This window comes from Rhinatrema bivittatum, chromosome 7 (genome assembly GCF_901001135.1).
Source record: "Rhinatrema bivittatum chromosome 7, aRhiBiv1.1, whole genome shotgun sequence".
Lineage (NCBI taxonomy): Eukaryota > Metazoa > Chordata > Amphibia > Gymnophiona > Rhinatrematidae > Rhinatrema > Rhinatrema bivittatum.
The window spans coordinates 294,790,494-294,810,969 of record NC_042621.1 but is presented as its reverse complement, the minus strand read 5'-3'; the positions used below and the strand labels follow the sequence as shown (position 1 = coordinate 294,810,969).

The following is a 20,476-nucleotide window of genomic DNA, read 5'->3' as shown; positions in this document are numbered from 1 at the left end:
TTTACAGATTTTTTTTTATACCGGGGTACGTAAGTAACATCACCTCGGTTTACATTCAAACAGTAATTCAGCATTGCGCTTTGCAATATAACATAGTAACTGAACGAATACAATACCATGTATAACTTTGTATTAATAGAATATAAACAATATATATACTTTATATACTTTTTACATTTTCTGTACTATAATAACTGTATTTTGTTATTTTCAATGATTCACAACTTTCAATGATTCACAACTCTATCCACCACATTGACCACAATTGCCTCAACTCCCTTATACAAATTCACCACAATCAACGCAACACGAGATCTACCAATAAAGCACGTCTAGAAATCCCTCCACTCACCTCAGCCAAATTAACTACCACCAGAAAAAGATCCTTTTCAATTGCTGGACCTATCCTCTGGAACACTCTTCCTTCCAATTTCAGACTACTAAACAATACCAAAATGTTCAAAAAACTACTCAAAACTTGGCTCTTCAAGCAAGTTTACAAAGACGGAATAGGTTAAACCAATGACTATGAAAATCTCATACATCCCCCTCCTCCACTTGCCCTAACTCCCACTTTCCCCTCCTTTTTCTCTTTTCTCTTTCTCCTCCTCCAAACCCATCCTCCCATCTTCCCCTCAACTCTTTCCCCCCACCCTTTACTTATCCAATCATCTCTCTTCCCGAGCATCTTAACCTTCATTCCTCTTGATAATATATCTCTAACCCTCCATCTGTATTGCTCCCATGAGCTATTACTTGTCCCTGTCTATCTACTGATTTAATTATAAACATGATAAAGTATATCTATGCTTTTTAACAGTTCTGACATATTTAGACCTTTAACTTGCCTATATATATATTATATATATTCATTATAACTTTAACTCTGTTTAAACTGTTCACCTGATTTTCAATGTATGCGTTGTTATAAATGTAAACCGGAGTGAAGGTCCCTACCAATACTTCGGTATATAAAAGACATATAAATAAAAATAAAATAAATAAATATTATTGCTGTATTGATATGTTGCTGCTTTAAGATGTTTTACATTTATTGTTAGAGCTGCTTTGGGTCCCTTTGGGAGAGAGGCGGGATAACAAATCCAAGGCTGGAATAGACAAGACGTCAATACCCTGTGCAAGAAACGGCATCACACACAGAGCGACGCCCGTGACGATGCTTTTTGTGGAACGCTGTCACACGGTGACCGGCGTAGGCTGCGCCGCGTGAAATATGGTAACGCCGCTCTCGGTAACCCGTTGTCACCTTCTTTGTTTTGTTTTTTTTGGGTTTTTTTTTTTAGGGAACTTATTTCTGTGTTACATCACTTTGCTGTTTAAAATGATGAATCCGGAGAAGACCCTGTGTCTCCATCCTCAGGCTATGACTGTTACCAATGAGCAGCAAAACAGAAATACTAGAGTGACTCTAGAGGGTCTGTCGTTGACGTAAGCGAGAGTCCTGTGAGTTCAGGCTTCTATTTAGAGAGAGATGCCATTGCTATCCCCACCCCCCCCTCAGACTCCTATATATATACGAGCCAGTAACTGGCATCTGTAAAAAGTGAAGGAGCAGCTGACTTTGGCTGATTAGGTTAGCGGAGGTGGGGAGGTTGAGGCGTGTGCCTGGGTAATTGACCAGAGCTGGGGGCAGCAGTGAGGAGCATTGAACTGGACGGTCTGCCTTGCTGGGTGGCCCACAGTGTGGACGCGTGACTTCTCTGAACCTTCTGCATCTGCGCTCATTTCGTGATGAATGTGAATCCTTGTGCCCGTTGCGGCTTTGGGGTCTATCCAGCCGAGAAGATTAACTGTATAGACCAGGTCAGTGGACGCTATGCCAGTGGCTTTCGTGCCATTTACTATACTAACAGGTGCTCCTGTCTTAGTGGCGAACCTTGCTTGGGCGTAACATGCTCAGTGTGTGTGCTTAGGAAGCAATAGAGATCAGGTCTTGGCATGCAAGCAGTGCTATCGTTTTCAAAAAAGCTTAAAATGTTGAAAAAAAAAAAAGATGTATACGCTTGTAGGCTCATTTTGATTTGTGTGGCATAAAAATGATTCAGAAACAGAACAGTACTCTATTTGTTTGAGATGAAGTCAGGGAAGGATTAGGGTTTGTAAAATCAAGTCTTTATTCATTCTAGGATTTAGGAGATGTCCATCAAGAAGCCCTAGGTGATTTCCAACAAGATATAAATAAACACTAATACATTTTAGAAACCTAACATCATTAGGAAGAATACAAACACAAGTAGCAATCAATCCAAACAGAGTAATAATATCTTAAAAAAAAATTCAACCTTTAAAGTGAGTGTGAAATACCAGGCTTTATGTACAAAGCTTCCTAACTGACAAGCAATCCAAATGGGAGGAATTGCGAATAACAGGACCCCCTCAGGGACCGGCCTTCTTCCCAGTATCCAAATAACTAATGTCCCTGGTAAACAGAAGGTGATATCTTGTGAGGTCTTCAGCTGTCCAGCAAGGATGTAAAGCTTAAGATCGCATAACAAAACAGGTTGCCTGAATCGGAGCCGTTTAAAACTCTTAAGAGATCCATATTCCAAAGCATTTAGCCGGCTAACTCAGACGCTAGCTGGCTGAATGAATACATGGGCACTTAATCCGGGTAAGTTAGTGGGGTCCCGGGGGATACCTGGGCAGTGTCTGGTTAGCAGGCTAAGGACCTGGATTTACTAAGGTTTTTCTCCCATTCTGTGTCTACGGAAAAAATGCTTAGCAAATGAAACCCTAAATTAGCTGGAAACTGATATTAAGAGTTATCCAGATGACTTAGCTGGCCTAGACTTAGCCTAACTAAGCCGGATAAGGCTGAATCTCGGCACTTATCTAAGTTAACTGGATGTAACACCGGCAGATGATCTAGTGCTGGTGGACTCTTGGTGCCGAGGGGTGAATGGCCCTCCCTAGCGCGTGAACCTGCTAGGCTCACCCCCTCAGCTGGCAGACGCACCCTGTGGTGGCAATAACTGGAGCTTTGCCTATACCAGACACCTTCCCCACAGGTTCAGCCCTGAGGTTCTGGCGGCTGGCAAGTCGTAGGTGGGTCCCCTAGGGTGGCGGCAAGGACAAGAGCCCAAAAAGACAGGCAGAGGTCAGGGCAGGCAGCGAACAGACGTCCAAGCAAGAGGTCAGGTCCCGGTGGCAGGCAAAACGTTGCCAGGTCCAGGCAGATGGTCAAGATCCAGAGAGTCAGGCCAAGGAAGGACGAAGATGTACAGAAGACGCTGGGCGAGACGAACAAGACGGAGTAGGACAAGGTGGACTGGAGGAAGGAAGCCAGAGAAGCCAAGGAAGGCAAGGCTGGAAGAGGCTTGGATCAGGAACTCAGGAGAACAGGGAGGAAGAACGCTGGCCACACACACACGGCTACAGCAAGAGCCCCGTTACTGAGCCGCTGAAGAGGTGGCCGAAGGGCCCTTAAATAGTAAAGCTGGATGACCTCATCAGAGGGCGCCATGGGGAGTTTTCCTGCTGTGGCCCCATTATGATGGAGAGTTGCGCGTGTGCGCGCCTTAGGTAGTCAGCACAGCAGCGTGTGGACCCGTGCTCGGTGGGGGTTGAGAGACGGCAGCATCCCCCCCCCGCCGCAGAGCCTCTTCTGCTGGCCTACCCCTGAGTCGTGAAATCTAACACTGGATAAGCAGCTTTGCTCCCCAATGCCTGTATGGCCCCCTACTTATCCGACTGTTTAGCTGGAGAAACAGCTGGCTAAGTGGCGACCTCTAAGCGTGGCCGAATATTCACATAGCACCGCTTAGCCAGCAGAGTCAGAACGTAAGCGGCTTAAGTTGCGCTGATTATGGACCTCCCAATGCAGGAGGAATCCAGTGAAGGCGATCAAGGATTGCGGTAACGGGAGCCTGCAGTTCCAAACCCAGTAACATCCTGCTGGATTTGTTTTGGACCTACAGCAACCAATTCACTGATCAGAACTTTAGGACTTCGCTGGTCGTCTGGGTGCCGATTCCACACTAACCTGCAACCACTACCCCTACCCTGCCTTTCAACTCTGCTTTCAATGAAGGACAACTTGAAATGCCCCCAGTTGGGTGACAAGGGCAATTACCTGGAGCTTGCCTGCCACAAGAGGCCCCATGGACCAGCCCGGAGCTGAAATCAGAACAGCCTGTTAGAGGTCCATTGGTGGAGGTCTTCAGATAGTGGCAATAAGAGGGAAAATCATTGTAGACCCTACGAGTCAGTGCACGCGCACAGGTCCTACGGTGCTCCCATCCCTCCTCCTCCTCCTGAACAGGCCCTCGAGAGGGGTAGATCACCGCAGAGACAGAGAGCACATGGCAGCCCCAGGGGCCCCAGGCTGATTTTTAACTCCCATTGCCGTCGCCTGAAGATCTCTGCTGGGTTCGGGAGCGGCCAAATGAAGTGAGGCGAGGGAAAGGCTAGAGTTGGGGAGAGGGGCTTAGGAGGGAGAGGACTCAGGGAGGGGCCTTGGGGATGGTTACGGCTCACAGGACGGAGGTCCTTTGCAAAGCTACCAAGTTCCCCGCTTCCAGGAGGGAGATTTTAGGCCAGTCCTGGATTTCTGACTGCCCCCCACTCTGATGCGCCAGCTTCAACGGGCAAAAATCAGGGACTGCAGGTACCGCACGGCGTTGGAACGATAGGTCCAAAGAGTCTCGCTCCTGGAACCGGCCAACCTGGCAGCTCCGCCTCTGGGAGGCTGACGGATTTGGATTGGGGTAGATGGGAGGGGACCCAGGATGCAACGACGGGGGAGGAGATAGGGAGGGATGCGGAATGAGAGCTGGCAGCAGCAGAGGATTCGGGGGGGAGCGGGAAAGGTGTGAAGGAGGACGAGGACTTGAGAAGGGGAGAGGAGAAGGAGGGGGGAGGCTCGCTCCAAAAATTTCTGCCCAGGGCTCCAGCATGTCTAACCCAGGTCAGCGCAAACAGACCGATCCAAGTCCTGGTTGTGTCCCGTTGCATGCACGGAGCTGCCGTTCTGATCTTTTCACGGAAGTCGTGCAATGGGACGATCCAGGAGCGGATCGACCTGGCTGAGCTGGCAACCCTGGTCTATGCACGCCCTTCTAACTTTAATTCTCGATAACCCAGCCCTCCTCTGAGCAATGCTGAAAAGCAACGAATCACTTTGCATACCCGGGCAGCTGAACGAGGGTGAAGCCCCTGCATCTTACGTGCAGGAGAAGTGACCGGCGCTGTTTTTTTTTTTCCTGTCCTGTTTTTAGACATGGCACAAGGCGTGCTTCCACTGCGAGACCTGCAAGATGATCCTAACCGTGAATAACTTTGTCAGCTACCAGAAGATGCCTTACTGTCACGCGTAAGTACAGCTAGGCAGGGAGCGGCCAGAGAGCTGGGACCCTCGCGGCAGCGTCCCTCATTTTGGTTATAAAAATAGCCATTTGTTTCCTCCTGACATGCGGGAAACGTACTAAATTAGCCAATCCGAAGCAGTTTATCTGGCCTATACGTGGTCACCCTGAGATTTTGTGTGGATTAGCTGCTCAAGGAAGAGGGAGTAGGTTTATGTCAACCTTTTCTCTTCCCCTCCTCTCCCCTGACATGCTCTCTCACCCACACATTGTCCTTCCCTCTCCTCCAGGGATGACCCTGCACTCCCCCTCTTCCCCCAGGACCAGCCCCCCAGTGCCTTCCCTCTTCCCTGACCTCCTTACCCTCTCCTTCCCCCTCCCTCATCCCTTCCCTAGGCATGGGCGTATAGGGCTCCTGTAAGAATTTAATTCAGCAGAGAACAGCCCTCTCCATCCTGCTCCAACTCCTCCCCTGCAGGCCCAGTGAAGGGAACGGTAGGGGCGAGGACGGGGCTGGAGCAGTCAGAGCACAGAAAAACCACTCTGCTCCCTAGTCCAGCCCCCTTTCATCAGGTCATGCAGGGAACAGGAGGGAGGGAGGAGAGGTTGGAGTGGAAAGAGCAGAGCAAAGAAGAGCTACTCTGTTCTCTAATCCAACCCCCTTCCCTCCTGTTCCTCTCCCCTCCCAGGCAGCCTGCAGGAAACAGGAGGGGACAGGTCAGCACCTGGCGATGACCCAGGTGTCTCTGGAGACCCAGAGATGTCACTGAAATCCCTGAGTCTCTGGGTTAAACCCAGAGAGTTTTCAGGTATGAGGAATGATTGAAAACTGACCAGTATTCACTCTAAATTTTCTTTACATTCCATTCCATTTTCAAACACTAAAACAAAACCAGGAGCTGTGAAAGCTTAACACCTTTTCAGTGTGGATTTGCGTGTGCACAGTAAAAAAAAAAAAAAAAATAAAACCTGAACCATATATACAAATGACAAGAATGTGCCCATAAATTATTTTCACCCAGTGGTTTCCTCCTGCTCCTTGTGGGCTTCCAGCTCAGCAGAAATCAGCCTCTACTGGGCTATAGAGCCATTAATCTCCCTTTGCAGCCATCTGGGATGTTCTCCCTTTATTATAACCCTCACCTAGCCCAGCCACTGCAGAGAGAATCCTTGGCCAGGAACTACAGACATCGACTCCCTTCCTGAACCAGCTGCAGGTGCATCTCGAGTCTAGCCACTAGGTGTCACCACGGTGCAATGTCTGAGATTCTCTCCCAGCAGCCCCAGAGACTGTGAGTGCTGCCTCCGCAGCATTCCCTGTCTCATCTGGTTCTAGGGATCGAACCTGGCTCTTCTGCACAGCGGTACCACCGAGCCACCCAGCTGGCTCACCTCACAGTTCAATTTATTCGATACAACTGAAACACAACTAAAGAGGGTTCAACATCAGCTCAGGCCAGCAAAACATCGACAGAGATCCCGAGCGACGCAGTTCCAAGATGGCGATTTTAGGGCCAGTCCTGGATTCCTGGCAAACCCCATCTTGATGCACTGTGGTACCTAGAGTGCTATTTTCAAATGGTAGAAGCAGAGACTACAAATACCACAATGCATTGGGATGCGAGTTCAAGAACCAGCAGTGGCTAACGGTCATGCTTGAGCTGGTTCCCGTGGCAGCCCTGCATCAAGCTTGTCAGATATTGTAGTAGCACTTCAAGCTCACTGCCCAGAGTTACCTCTAATCCTCGTTTTCTCTCTGTAATTTAAAGGACTATTTTTGCATGAGGTTTGCCCATTTGTCCTCAGACCTTCTGCTCAGCCAGTTAGGCAGCTGCTGTGGGAGCCCAGGGGCTCTGTGATAGGCTGAGTAAGGGGGGTCAGAGGATTTCAATGCAGGGAAAGGGTCTGCACGCACAGAGCCTAGGGTTGACGCCACCTCACCCCCCCCCCAGGTCCAGCCGAACAGACCGGTCAAGTCCTGGGCTTGCCCCGCTCGCATGGCTGGAGTTGTAGTTCTGATTTCCTTAGGGACCTCAGTGGGGAAAAAATCAGAACTGCAATTCCAAGCATGCAATGGGGCAAAACCAGAGATGGATCATCCTGTTTGGCTGACCTGGGGGTAAGCGGGACGACCTTTCCCCAACCCCCAAACTAGGGCCCAGCTGCTTCTGCTACACTGGAGCACCGCAGTAGGAATAACACCGGCCATCAGAAATAGATTTACCACATGGTGCGGGTCAACCCACAGAGGCTGACTCAGTCCTGGTTTTGTTCCCGTGTCGCATGGAACTGTCCCGATTTTCTCAGAGGAAAAAAAGCGGGGACCACGTCTCCCTGCATGCACCGAGGGAAAACCAGGCCTGGATCAGCCTCTTGGGGCTTGCCCTGGGCAAGGCGGCGACACCTCCTCCGCTGCCTTTAAATGTCCCGGCTGCGCGCCTGTGCTGGGGGGAAATGGTGGTGGCCCAGCCTGGCCTCGCATGGGGTGAGGTAGCCCCTGAATGTAATGATAAATAGATACTGACCTGGCCGAGATATGCCGGGTTCTGGTTTTACCCTTGCAATTCCCTCCCCCCCCCTCCCCTCAGGTTTAAAGGCAGAATGCAGGGGCCACATGGTCCCCAGGGCCAATCTGAATGTTCTGGACCTGCCACCCTTTTCTTCGTTCAAGCACAGCTGAGCCCCTGGGGATGCTGGGGGTCCCGCCCTTGGGGAGGGGGAGCAGTCCCCCAGCTCCTCGGGAGGGTGGGTGGGAATCCGCTCCACGGCCTCTCGGTTCTCTCAGCCTCCGTGGTTGAACAGGGGGCAAGCAGGACACCGGGCTGGTGTTCACCTGAGAAATTGAACTGTAACTTGAAAAAAGTAGGATGCAGGCCAAAACAGGAAAAAAACAACAACAACAAAACCCTCTCTTCAGAATACAAAGGAGGATGAAAACCCCCAAGTGCCGCAAACTCTTTCTTCATCTCCAGCCTCTGAGTCACCGTCCCGTCCCTTTCATGGGAAAAGCAGGAAAATCTCTTCTCCACCGCAGGCAGGGAGGTGGGAAAACTCCCTCCTGTTCCCAGGAAAAACAAAATCTTCTTAAAAAAACAAAAATAAACCCCAGTTCTTGGCATCCCCAGTCCCCAGCGTTCCCGAGACGCAGGGCAAAGTAGTGCCCGGGCAGCTGATCGACTTTCTCTGCTCGCAGGGCACAGAAGCCCCCTCCTGCTCCCCTCAGCCCCCCTGAGCCACTTACTGTAGCTGGGTTTGAAAAAGGTTCGGAGAAGCTAAAATGAATCAAGTTGACTTAGGGAATGGCCACTGCTATTACTGGCATCGGTAGCACGGGACAGACTTAACATTTTGGGTACTTGCCAGGTACTTGTGGTCTGCTTTGGCCACTGTTGGACCCTCGGTCTGACCCAGGATGGCAGCTTACGAACTGGGAGCAGGTCGAGAAGAGCAAGCAACTCTCACACAAGAGACAAATCCCTCTCTTCTCCAACTGGGCAGTGCCCTCCTCTAGGTCTGTGAAGGCAACTGGACAGCAAGGGCAAGTCTTCCCCACTGGTACAGGCTGAGGGGCCTGAATTTGGGGAACCCACAACCACCGCTCCCCTTCTTCCCCAAAAGCAAAAATTCCGTCTCACCGTCCCTCAAATCGCGTGCAACCCAGGTTTCCATAGGGGGAACTTGACCCATCCCAGCATCGCGGGTGCAGAAAAATCTTAGGCATGGACTTAGAAAGGCAAACCAGGATAGAGCAAAAGCGACCCTTACATCCTCCCCCCCTCCCCCCCCCCCGATACTCCAAGCTCATAGATGCCATGGGGTAAAACCAGGACTGGCTCAGCCGTCCAGAGAAAACGGAGCTTTTTGACGACCCGAGGACGCCAGCAGCGCCGCCAGGAAAACTCGTTCCGGTCTCTGTCGCCACTCGAGAGTTTGCATTGGACCCTGTGCGATCGGGGGGGGGTGCAAGTTTGCAGGCCTTCACCCAAAGCAAAAAGCGAGTTTGGAAACCCTTACTGAGCGGGAGCGAGAGCGCCACTGATCGCTTGTCATGGCTTTTCTTTTCCAGACACAACCCCAGGAACAACACATTCACCAGCGTCTACGAGACCCCAGTCAACATCCACGCCAAAAAGCAGTCGGAGTCCGCCAGCGAGGTAAGCAGCTCACAGGGCACGTCCCATCTAAAAAAAGGATAATAAATCGGTGGCCCTGGTGCCCCACCGTGGATCCGTAATCACATACGAGACCGAGCCGGAGAAAGACGGGGCAGGGGGGGACCTCGAGGGGGTCATCCGGTCCAGTCGCTGTCGCGAGGCAAGATCCACAAAGCCTAAACCGTCCCCAGACCCAACCAGATGTGCTTTTAAGGTTATCCGGTCCAAGGGTGCCACTGTCCTTAGGGTTAGGAAGCTCTTCCCAACGTGGAGCCCAAATCTCCCAAATTGGATCTTAAACCTGTTCCTCTTACACCAGGCTCCTCACCTCACCCCCTTCTAACTCCACCCTAATGTGTGAAGCACCTCGGTCTCCTCCAGGCCAAATAAATGCCACGCCTTCCCGCAAACCTCACACACACACACATACGAGCTAATCTTACCACCTAAATGCCCAACGCAGGGCCCTCTACCGTGGAACCTTACAGACGTGACTGGAGAGGCTCCTCAGGGTCAGCGAACTCATTCGTTTTGCAAAAAAGCAATGATGTGCGCTTTTATTCTCCTGAACGCAGAGAGCCGCAGAAAAAATATTCAGCATTCGGTTAGCGACCACTGACCCACGTCGCTTCCAGTCAAGGGGACCAGGCGGCTGCCCTTAACCTCTGGCTGATCAGTTTTTGTCCATTTTTCCCTCATCGTCAGGCAGGACAAGGGGCTTGCAGGCCCCACAGGGCCCTCCTGCAGATGCAGACCAGTAACTGGTTTTGTTATTAAAACGGGGACGCTCCGGCCTGGCGCCGGCACTGACTCTAGTCCCAGTTACCCCTACTGGTCTTGGAGCAAACTGGATCTTGAAAGTCCTTCCAGCCTGCCACAGCCCTGAACGCAGCACCACTGGATTTGTCCACCTGGAATGAGTCCGGATTTACCGCTTGCTCTAATTTTGTAATCCAGAATACGACGTGAGACCCCCGTTGCCCTAACTGTGTGCAGCTGGGAGCCTGCTCACCCTCCCCATCCTCTCTGAGGAAAGCCTCCCGTTTCCCTCTGTCACTGCCGGGAAGAGGCTGGGGAGGACTGGGCTTCATTTCTTTGCATCCTCTTTGTGGTGCTCCCCCCATCTCAGCTCTGCACCCCCTCCCCGGGCCCCACACGTCTGCCATTGCGGGTCCACGTTGGCAGATATCATCACTGTTTTCCATGCTCTTCTTCCTGAATCCGCCCCCTCACCCTCACACACACACACACACACACACACACACACACACACTCACACACACTCACACACACTCACTCACACACACACACCAGCTTGAAGGGATGCTGGCGTGAAAGGTCCACGTTATCCTTGTGAATTCCCGGGCTCCCTCTCTCGCCTGCACTCTGTGGGCAGTTCCGTTCTGTGCCACGAGTTCTGGTGCCGTAGCTCTCAGCTGCGTCCTTGGGACATCTCCCCCACCTCCAGGCAGTCAGGCTTTCAGGAGATCCGCAGTGATGAATATGCATGAGGTGCATTTGCATGCACTGCCCTTGCTGTATGCAGATACACTGCTGTGTATACATCATGCATATTCCTGTGGATATCCCGACCAGCAAATTGGCCGGGTTGGGAATGCCAGGGCTGGGGTTAGTGAGTTTACAGGGTAGCTCAGAGCTTCCCAAACTTATCTTGTGAGCCCACAGTCATTCGTTTTTTTTTTTCCGGGATATCCATGGTAAATCTGCAGGAGATAAACCTGCAGGACATTAATACTTATCCAGGTAATATTCAGTGGCACCACCGCGCCACGGGACATCCCAAGTAAGCTAGCAAGGTGGATCTCATCTGGTTAACTTACAGAGCTGGCTAGCTCTAAATCTCGGCCTCCCTATTTTCCAGACACCGCGTCAGCAGCTAAAGTTTAGCAAAGCAAGATGCAACCCTGACAGAAATTTGGCACAAGGCACTTGCCTGCAAAAAACCCTCCCTGGGCCTGACATGCTATAGATGCTTTGGCATTTGTTGAAAGGATTTGACAAGAACAGAAAATACCGAACACAAAGGTCACAATAAATATCGTGAAGGGGGGACGGCTGTTTCACAACGCGGGGCCTGTTACAGGAGGATCTGTGCACAACATGAAACCGTGGCTCACGTGGCTCCACCCGGCCCCTGCCTCGGCTGCTGTATTATTAGCCTTCAGCCTAAGCGCGCCTTCTGATTATTTGGTTTCCAGTTATTTCTGGAGAGTGTATTCCAGTTCCCTCGGGAAATGGGCCAGTACTTTTTGTTCTGGATGGGCCTCACGGCCTGCCGATAAGGGGGGGGGGGGAGGGGGGGGGAGAATTTCAGCAGCGAACGCACCTCCCGGAACAGTTCTTTAACCTGCCGTTACTTTGCAGATTAAATATCGGGAGGAAGGGGAGAAATTTAAGTCCGTTTTCCACTGGGACGTGAGGTCCAGGGAGCTGGAGCATGCGCAGACGGTGGAGAAACCGGCGAGTCAGGTACGGAAGCTCATAAGAACATAAGAAAATGCCATACTGGGTCAGACCAAGGGTCCATCAAGCCCAGCATCCTGTTTCCAACAGTGGCCAATCCAGGCCATAAGAACCTGGCAAGTACCCAAAAACTAAGTCTATTCCATGTAACCATTGCTAATGGCAGTGGCTATTCTCTAAGTGAACTTAATAGCAGGTAATGGACTTCTCCTCCAAGAACTTATCCAATCCTTTTTTAAACACAGCTATACTAACTGCACGAACCACATTCTCTGGCAACAAATTCCAGAGTTTAATTGTGCGTTGAGTAAAAAAGAACTTTCTCCGATTAGTTTTAAATGTGCCCCATGCTAACTTCATGGAGTGTCCCCTAGTCCTTCTACTATCCGAAAGAGTAAATAACCGATTCACATCTACCCGTTCTAGACCTCTCATGATTTTAAACACCTCTATCATATCCCCTCTCAGTCGTCTCTTCTCCAAGCTGAAAAGTCCTAACCTCTTTAGTCTTTCCTCATAGGGGAGTTATTTATTTATCTATTTATTTATTGTTTTTTTATACCGATCTTCCTACATTAGATGCAAATCAAACCGGTTTACATAGAACAAAAGAAACTTGCCTGATGGCATTACATGAAACAATGAACATTTATGCAACTTTAAGTAACATAGTCAAAGAGAAGAAAAACCATGTATACAATTTGAATTACATAGTAATCACGGTAAATAAGAATTGGGTAACATAGTAATGAAGGTCATAAGTAATAAAATCTAACAGATGAATAAACCAACAATTTGTTGTCCTTGTACTAAGCTTAGTTAGGTAGAAGGAAAGAAGATAAGTAGAAATAGGAGTGGAGAATAGCGGAAGAACCAATAAAAAGGAAAGAAATAAAATAAAAATAAAATAAAATAAAGATAAAAATAAAAATAAATAAAAAATAAATAATAAAAATAATATAATAAAGGAAGAGTTGTTCCATCCCCTTTATCATTTTGGTTGCCCTTCCCTGTACCTTCTCCATCGCAATTATATCTTTTTTGAGATGCGGCGACCAGAATTGCGTGCGCGCAAGCCCCCTGCCCCCCATTGGATGGAAGATGTAATAAGCCAGCAGGCCCCGTTGGATCCAGATCCTAATGGAGAGGTGCGCGGGCCGGTTGGTCATCCCGGCCGAGAAGCCTTGGCTCGCCTCTCCTGGTCCCATGGGGGTTCCTGCCCACAGGGCTGGGTATAATCATCAGGGTCTGTTTCCTGACGACTTGGAAGAATGCAGTCTCATTTCTTCAACTGTCTCGTCCATTTCTAGAAAGCCTACCAAGCCATGTACGAACAAGAGAAGGCCTGGTATTCCTCGTCTGGCCCAGACCCTGAAATGGTGCAAATGGCTGAGGCCCAGAAAGGACTCGGTGACGTAAGTGTGGGGCTTGTACCTTATTCCAGACCTTCGAGGTCCTCGGATGAGTGGCAGGACGCGGGGTTTGAAGCTGAAATCCTTCAGGCACCCCCAGGGCCGGTTCTTCCCTCAGGCAAACTAGGCGGATACCTAGGGCTGCCGAAATCTGGGAGGGAAGAGGCAAAAAATCCTGGCAACCTGCAGGTGCCGCCTACCCGCTTTTACGTCACAGCACCACAGGGGGGGAGGGGAATGGATGGTGGGTAGATGTGGGCGGGTGGAGGCAGAGAGGGTTCCGAGCAGGTGAGGGCAGGTGGAGAGAGAAGGAAAGGGAGGATTCAGGGCAGGTGGGGTAGGGAGAGAGAGAGAGAGAGAGAGAGCGCGCGCTGGGCACTGAAAACAATGGGAAAAGAGATTAGGCTGATGCTGGAGGGGCCGAGCATGGAGCGAAGGGTGCCGGGGGGAGAAGATTATTCCTGACGGACCAAACTGTGCACCAAACTGTGCCTCGTGTGCTTTTTATCTAGGTCAAGTACAAAGAACAGTATGAGCAGCAGAGAGGGAAAGGCAGCTTCCCTGCCATGATCACCCCTGCCTACCAGATAGCACGGAAAGCCAACGAACTTGCAAGCAACGTAAGTCCGACCGTTACACTGACCCCCCCTCCCCCAAACAGAGCGGAGCATCTGGGGCACGGTGGAGCTTCCCCACCGGCTACAAGAGTGGAGGGTCTCAGTGCTGGAGGTGCCCTCTGTCATAGACAAGGGGAATAGCCGTAGTGAAGGCAACGTGTTAGAAGGCATTTTGTCCCTAGCGCCTCTTTTTACCGCGGGCCCTCATTTAAATACAGAATCGCGCGCACAGGAGAGTGGCCTGTGCGCGCGCCGGGAAAGCAGGTCCCGTGGACTTTACTTGACACAAATTATTCTATGCTGCACAGAAATAGAAACGCAACGGTGAGCATCACGACCTGGCAGCCGCAGCACTGAGCATTGATGCAGAGATGACCTACTCAGGTCTTCTGTCCATTGGGATGGGTTCAGGTGCCCTACAAAAGGTGGGATAATCAATGCTGGGCTGGTGCTTCCATGTTGTACGGGGTAACCTGGGAAGGAAGAGGGGCATTAAAGGCCTCAGGCTGAGTAGGGTCTTCCTTTCTCACTCTTGACCAGCTGGTTCTCCCAACATAACTAATGGAGGAGGGTTAAGAACCCTCCCTCCCCGCCTCCACCCAACAAGGACTAGAAGCAAGAAATTGTACAAGGTAAACAGAGCTCAAGATACTTGGTTTTTAAACCGTAACTAATACAATATGAAACGAATAACCACATGGATTGCACTAAAGCTGCAGGGGCAGCTAGGATACTCCAGCGGAGGTTTTTAATGCATGTCCATAGCACAGTGCTTCTCCTTCCCCTTCACAGCGAGCATGCTTCTTAACACAGAAACAAAACACTTGTATTTATTATTTTATTTATTAAAAACATTTATAAACTGCATAATGGCAGAATGTGTTCTAAATCGTGTACAGTATTTTATAAACAGCAAAAATCTAAAATAATACAAGCATAACAACACAATTAAAATCTAAAACAATGCAAACATGGCAACATAAGTAAAATATAAAATAATACAGATAAATCATAATTAATTCAGAAAACAAAGTTTTGGCACAGAATTTAGATAAGAGAAGCAGGTTAAATTACCTGCATGGGCCAGCCTGGTGGATCAAGTGGTAAATGCCTTGCACAGCCATGCAGAAGGTCCCTGCTTTGATCCTTGGGTTGGATCTTCTGCTGCCTGGGTGGGCTGGAGCTGAGGATGCTGTGGAGGCAGTGTCCCCAGTTCTCTGGGATGGAGGGAGTCCTGGTCATTGCACAAGGTTGACACCTAGTGGCCGGATTCAGGAGTCACGATTGCAGAGCTCCAGAAGGAGCTCTGGTGCACGGAATCCCGGCCCAGGCCCATCACTGCAGTGATTGGACTGAGGATAAGTTGGGAGAAGAATCCCTGGCTACCTGGAAACGAAGGCTCACGGAGCCAGGATCCCAGCCCTGTTCTGACTGAGCTGGAAGGAAACTGCCAGGTCATAAAGAAAGAAAGACAGCTGCAGGTAGATCTTCAATCTATTAGGGGACAATTTTGAATTTGCCTGGGAAGCCTGCAAATCCACAGAGCCCCCTTTGGAAATTCAGGGCTGGCAGGCACCGAGTGATAAAAGGACTTTGAACTTTGAACCTGCGTTCCGAGAGGTGCTCAGTACATGTGGGAAAGTACAGTCAGGGTTTTCTAAATTAAATTCCTGTGCATGTTTTCCCTCCCTGCCCCCACCCATTTTCAGCACGGCCTGAAACAGGCACAGCGTATGTTTTGGGTGCATTGCAGAGGGGATTTAGCTGCATTGGTCATTACTGACACGGCTTGACGCCTTGGAAAAATTGTCCATCCCTTCTCACCTACAGCAAACGGTAAATTTCATTCTCATGCCATAAACAAGTGGATGTTTGGGGCACCTCAAAACAGAAGGAAAAGGACAATAACTTGGCTGGAACACGTTTAGAAATCAGGGTCAAGAAAAAGTGGCCTTTATTGGAATAACTCCACACATCCCTGACTAGTTTTTGAGATCCTCCTTTCCTTTGTCAGGTTCGTACGAAGGTTTCGTCGCATTCCGGCGGTAGCGCCCATTGAATCCAGACCCAACGACAGACGATAAAACGGGCAGCATGGCAAGACCAGCGCCTTAGCAGGGCCTCTAGGCCAGATCTTCCCAGATTTGTCCTGGTGACCTCACAGCCAGTCCGGGGGGGGGGGGGGGGGGCTTCAGGACATCTGCCGTGAATATGCATGAGAGGCATTTACATGCACTGCACCTCCGGTGGGGGCGAGTTCTCATTCTGGATATTCTGAAAACCTGACTGGCTGTGGGATCCCCAGTGCAGGTTTGGGGGAACCCCTCTGTAGGCATTCCCGCAATACCCTAAAGAATACATAGTTGCGCGCATGCAGTGCAGCGCGGTTTGATTTCCAACCCTGACTCTGCCCAAGGCCTGTGTTTTTTTTTTACAACAGATGCTCTGTTTAGCCCACTTGTGCGTTGGCCTGAAGTGAGAAGCAGTTATGGAGAGTAAAAACGCTGCGGCGACGGTCATCTCTTTCCTTTCCGAGAGCTGCTAGAAAAATAAAGTGTTTGACTGAACCTCATCCTTCCCTTTGCTCTTTCAGCTGGAATACAAACGTGGCCACGAGGAACGCGTCTCCAAATACACCTCGGTGGTGGACTCGCCGGATGTACTGCACGCCAAGGCTGGAGGGCAGCTGCTGAGCGACGTAAGTCTTGCGAGCCCCTTACCAGAAAACGAATCCCTGGCCTATCTGCTCTGAGGCGGGGGAACCAAGCTTTCTGTCGGTTCACCACATGGCAGACTTTTCAGGAGGGTGCACAAGGGGCATTATCGGGGGTTGGTTTGTTTTTTTTTGTGTGTGGGGAAAATTCCACTAGGGGTAATGCAACCTGCCGCCGGCGTGGGTTTATATAAGAAGGGGCAATGCTGAGTAGCCCGCCTACAGGCCGATGCAGTAATCTGGGCGTTAAGAAACCATGTGCCGGCGCTGCCACCACGTGCCCGGATAAGTCAGTACCCAGCCACGGACATGTTAAAGCAGGTTTAAAAAAAACATCTTTTCCCCCCCATTTTTAGGGTTTTAAGTTTCCAGCGCACAGTAGCGCTGGAAACTTAACTCCAGCTCCCGGTCCGGGCGTTAAGTTTCCAGCGCTACAAAACGGTGCGTCGGCCAGATGCAGGCTCTCTGCGCCAGGGAGTATTGCTTAATGCCACCGGACGTGCCTTTCTGCATCGGCCACCGAACCGGAGAGTCCCTGGCTACTTTCCTGGGACGTAGCTTGCAGCTAATTTTCAAAGGCAAAGCGCAGAGAGTTTCCGTTTGAAACTGAGGTAGCGTGAAGCGTGCGGGCTGAAAGCCCCTTCCCCGTTCTGGGGGGGTGGGTGTGCGTTGCTTTCCTCTCCAGCTCCCCTCTTTAGCTCAGCAAAAAATCACGCACACTGCGGAAACCCTGCGTGCAGAGGGGGAAGACTTGTGAGCCGGGCCCGTTTGAAAAGAGCTTTATTTATACCCCGATCAAGCACAGCAGCAGCAGCGGGAGGGCTGTAAACCGCAGAACCAGAAATCTACACCGAGGGGCAGACTGAACCGGCCCTGCTTCTTTACCCCCGCATGGAGCAGAAAAAGACCGAATGGCCCATCCACTCTGCCCCCCAACCACCCAACTAATTTACCTTCACAATTCCCATCACTGCCTCCGAGATCCCGTTTATTTACTCCCCTGCTTTCGTGACATCGGGTCCCAACGTTTGTCTCCTCCACCTTCACTGGGGAGCTGTTCCTGGCTGTTTACCCTTTTCCCCCCGACAATCCTTCCGCTAGATCGCTCACAAAAATGTTGCAAAGAACAGGTTCAGGGACCGATCCCTGAGGGACGCCGCTAGTAACGCCACTTTCCGTAGAGCGAACTCGGAGAGTCCCTTATCTTAAGGAAATCAAAACTACCCCTCCCTACATGCAGTGGCGTGAGACCAGGACTGCATCCGTCTGGTAACATGAAATCGTTGGCCACCCCAGTTTCAAGACACTGTAAGAACTCTGTGACTAATTTACAAAGTTTTCTGATCAAGGGATCTCCTAGCGTGGATCGCAGGAAATGGAATATTTTCCATGCGCATTCTAAATATTTTTTTTTCCCCTTCTCCTGGTCCTCCCCAGTGCTCAGCCGTGTGTTCTCACTGCACTCAGTCACGACCCTCCGATCCCAGGGTACAATGATCGTGGCTTGCCACATTCAATCACATAGTAACTAACAGGCCGATACAGTACAGTGCGCTCCGACGGAGCGCACTGTTAGCCTGCTCTTGGACGCGCGTTTTCCCTTACCCCTTATTCAGTAAAGGGCGGAAAACGCGCGTCCAACTCGCGGCATAATAGCGCCCTCAACATGCAAATGCATGTTGAGGGCCCTATTAGGTATTCCCGCACGATACAGAAAGTAAAATGTGCAGCCAAGCCGCACATTTTACTTTCAGAAATTAGCGCCGACCTTTGGGTCGGCGCTAGTTTCTGCCAGCACCGGGAAAAGCAGTAAAAACTGCTTTTCTGTGCACCCTCCGACTTAATATCATGGCGATATTAAGTCGGAGGTCCCGAAGGGTAAGAAAAGTAATAAAAAAAAATAATTTAAAATGGGCCGGTGACTGTCGGGCCGAAAACCGGACGCTCAATTTTGCCGGCGTCTGGTTTCCGAGCCTGTGGCTGTCAGCGGGCTCGAGAACCGACGCCGGCAAAATTGAGGGTCGGCTGTCAAACCCGCTGACAGCCGCCGCTCCTGTCAAAAAGGAGGCGCTAGGGACACACTAGTGTCCCTAGCGCCTCCTTTTGCTTGTTTCTACCGCACCATCTAATTTAAATACTGAATCGCGTGCACCGGCGAATGGCCAGTGCGCGTGCCGGGTGAGCAGGCGTTCGTCCTCTCTCCCGTGGACTTTACTGAATCGGCCTGATAGTGTGGGAAGTCAGAAAGGAAAAACTGGAACCATCCACTCTGCCCACTTGTGATTCCTCCACATATGAATTCCCATAACCCCTACCCCCTCCCTTTTACCCCTATCCTACCACTGCCCTATCAGTTCCAGCAGGCCTAGAATCTGTTCAAGAGCTGGCCGCCACCACCTCCACTGGGAAGCCATTCCTCAGTAATACCTACAGGGCCAGGGCTGGCTTTGGGAGTGTGCGAGCTGTGTAGCAGCACAGGGTTCCAGGCTGCCGCCCGCTCCCTCCCACACCTTTCCACCACGATGTCCACAAGCAGGAGGACTCCGCAATGCTGGGCAGGAGCTAGGGGGATTTCTGACCGGGGTGGAAGGTGAAGGATCAGCCTGCAGAGAGGGGTGGGGAGGAAGCAGGAAAAAGGTGGAGGCGGCTGGGCAAAAAAAGGGGAGAGGGATGAGAAGAGGACGCTGGGGTGGGGGAACACTGGAGAAGGAAGTGCGTGTGAGGGGGAGAGGTGGATATAATGTGCTGGAGCCATTGCCACTGCTCAAGGAGGCAGTTCCGGGCCAGAGCTGCCACCGAAGTGATGGAGGGAGGTTCGCAATTTCAGTTTTCACACAAGGCCCGCCGGTTAGCCTAAAGCCAGTCCTGTACAAGACGAAGGCTAAATGCAATATCTAAGGTCTCCTTCCATGTCTTGTTAGCGCATTTTCTAATTATCCACACAGTTACCAAAACTACTGAAGCCATTATCCAGAACATCTGGCCTCCCCATGCTCATTCAAGTTTGGGTTTTAGTCGTAGTCACTCCATGCAGGGTACCCCGGTGCCTTCTTGGAAGCCCATGGCAACCTTCGATTTTGCATTTCACAGTTGCCCATTTTCATGCGGGCCTCAACCTCTCCATGACCAGGGCTGCAAGGAAGAGGAGAGGGAGCGAGGAATCATTGGAGAGAGCACGTAATGACTTTAAATTACAAAAAGATGAAAGGCAATGATGTAACTCATGAGTGGGTGATGACGCTCTTATCCTCTTAAGCTGCATTCAACATCAATGTCCCAGTAATACTTCATTATAACACATTTAGAAATGTCTGTAGACCACACGGTTTATAAATGATCTCTCAACATATTAATAAGCTGGAAATCATGTGAAGACCAACTTCTGAACTGAAGTCTTGACAAATTTATCCTTCCTTGGCTCTTCTTTTTTAACTCTTGGCTTTCTAGTTGAAATACACAGAGGATTATGAGCAGCAGAGGGGGAAAGGCAGCTTCCCTGCACTGATCACCCCGGCATATCAAATAGCCAAGAAAGCCAACGAGCTAGCCAGCGAGGTAAGTGTAAAAGCTAGCGCGGTGTGTGCTATGTAGGGCTCCTGATTCAAGAACCAGGACTGAAGCCCCAGCCTTGCGGTGGGCAGCACTATATGGTAGCACGATGCACTGTACCAGTGTCCCGTTAGTCAAAATTATTTTGGCTAGAAGACGGCCGCTGTAAGGGGCCTGTAGTTAAAATGTTGATGGAAGGCTTCTAAATTATTATTATTATTAG

General features: G+C 50.5%; 1 protein-coding gene across 2 annotated transcripts in view; it reads left to right on the top strand.

Moving 5' to 3' along the window:
• The first annotated feature begins 1,565 nt into the window (after nt 1-1,565).
• Nucleotides 1,566-20,476, top strand: part of NRAP (nebulin related anchoring protein) — a 98,083-nt gene continuing 79,172 nt past the window's right edge. For both annotated transcript variants that reach the window (XM_029610442.1, XM_029610441.1), the window contains exons 1-8: nt 1,566-1,824; nt 5,238-5,332; nt 9,391-9,478; nt 11,864-11,968; nt 13,273-13,377; nt 13,887-13,994; nt 16,585-16,689; nt 20,152-20,259. In XM_029610442.1, coding sequence (XP_029466302.1) covers nt 1,753-1,824; nt 5,238-5,332; nt 9,391-9,478; nt 11,864-11,968; nt 13,273-13,377; nt 13,887-13,994; nt 16,585-16,689; nt 20,152-20,259 — 786 coding nt within the window. In that variant the 5' untranslated portion in view covers nt 1,566-1,752. The remainder of the gene's footprint in view (nt 1,825-5,237; nt 5,333-9,390; nt 9,479-11,863; nt 11,969-13,272; nt 13,378-13,886; nt 13,995-16,584; nt 16,690-20,151; nt 20,260-20,476) is intronic.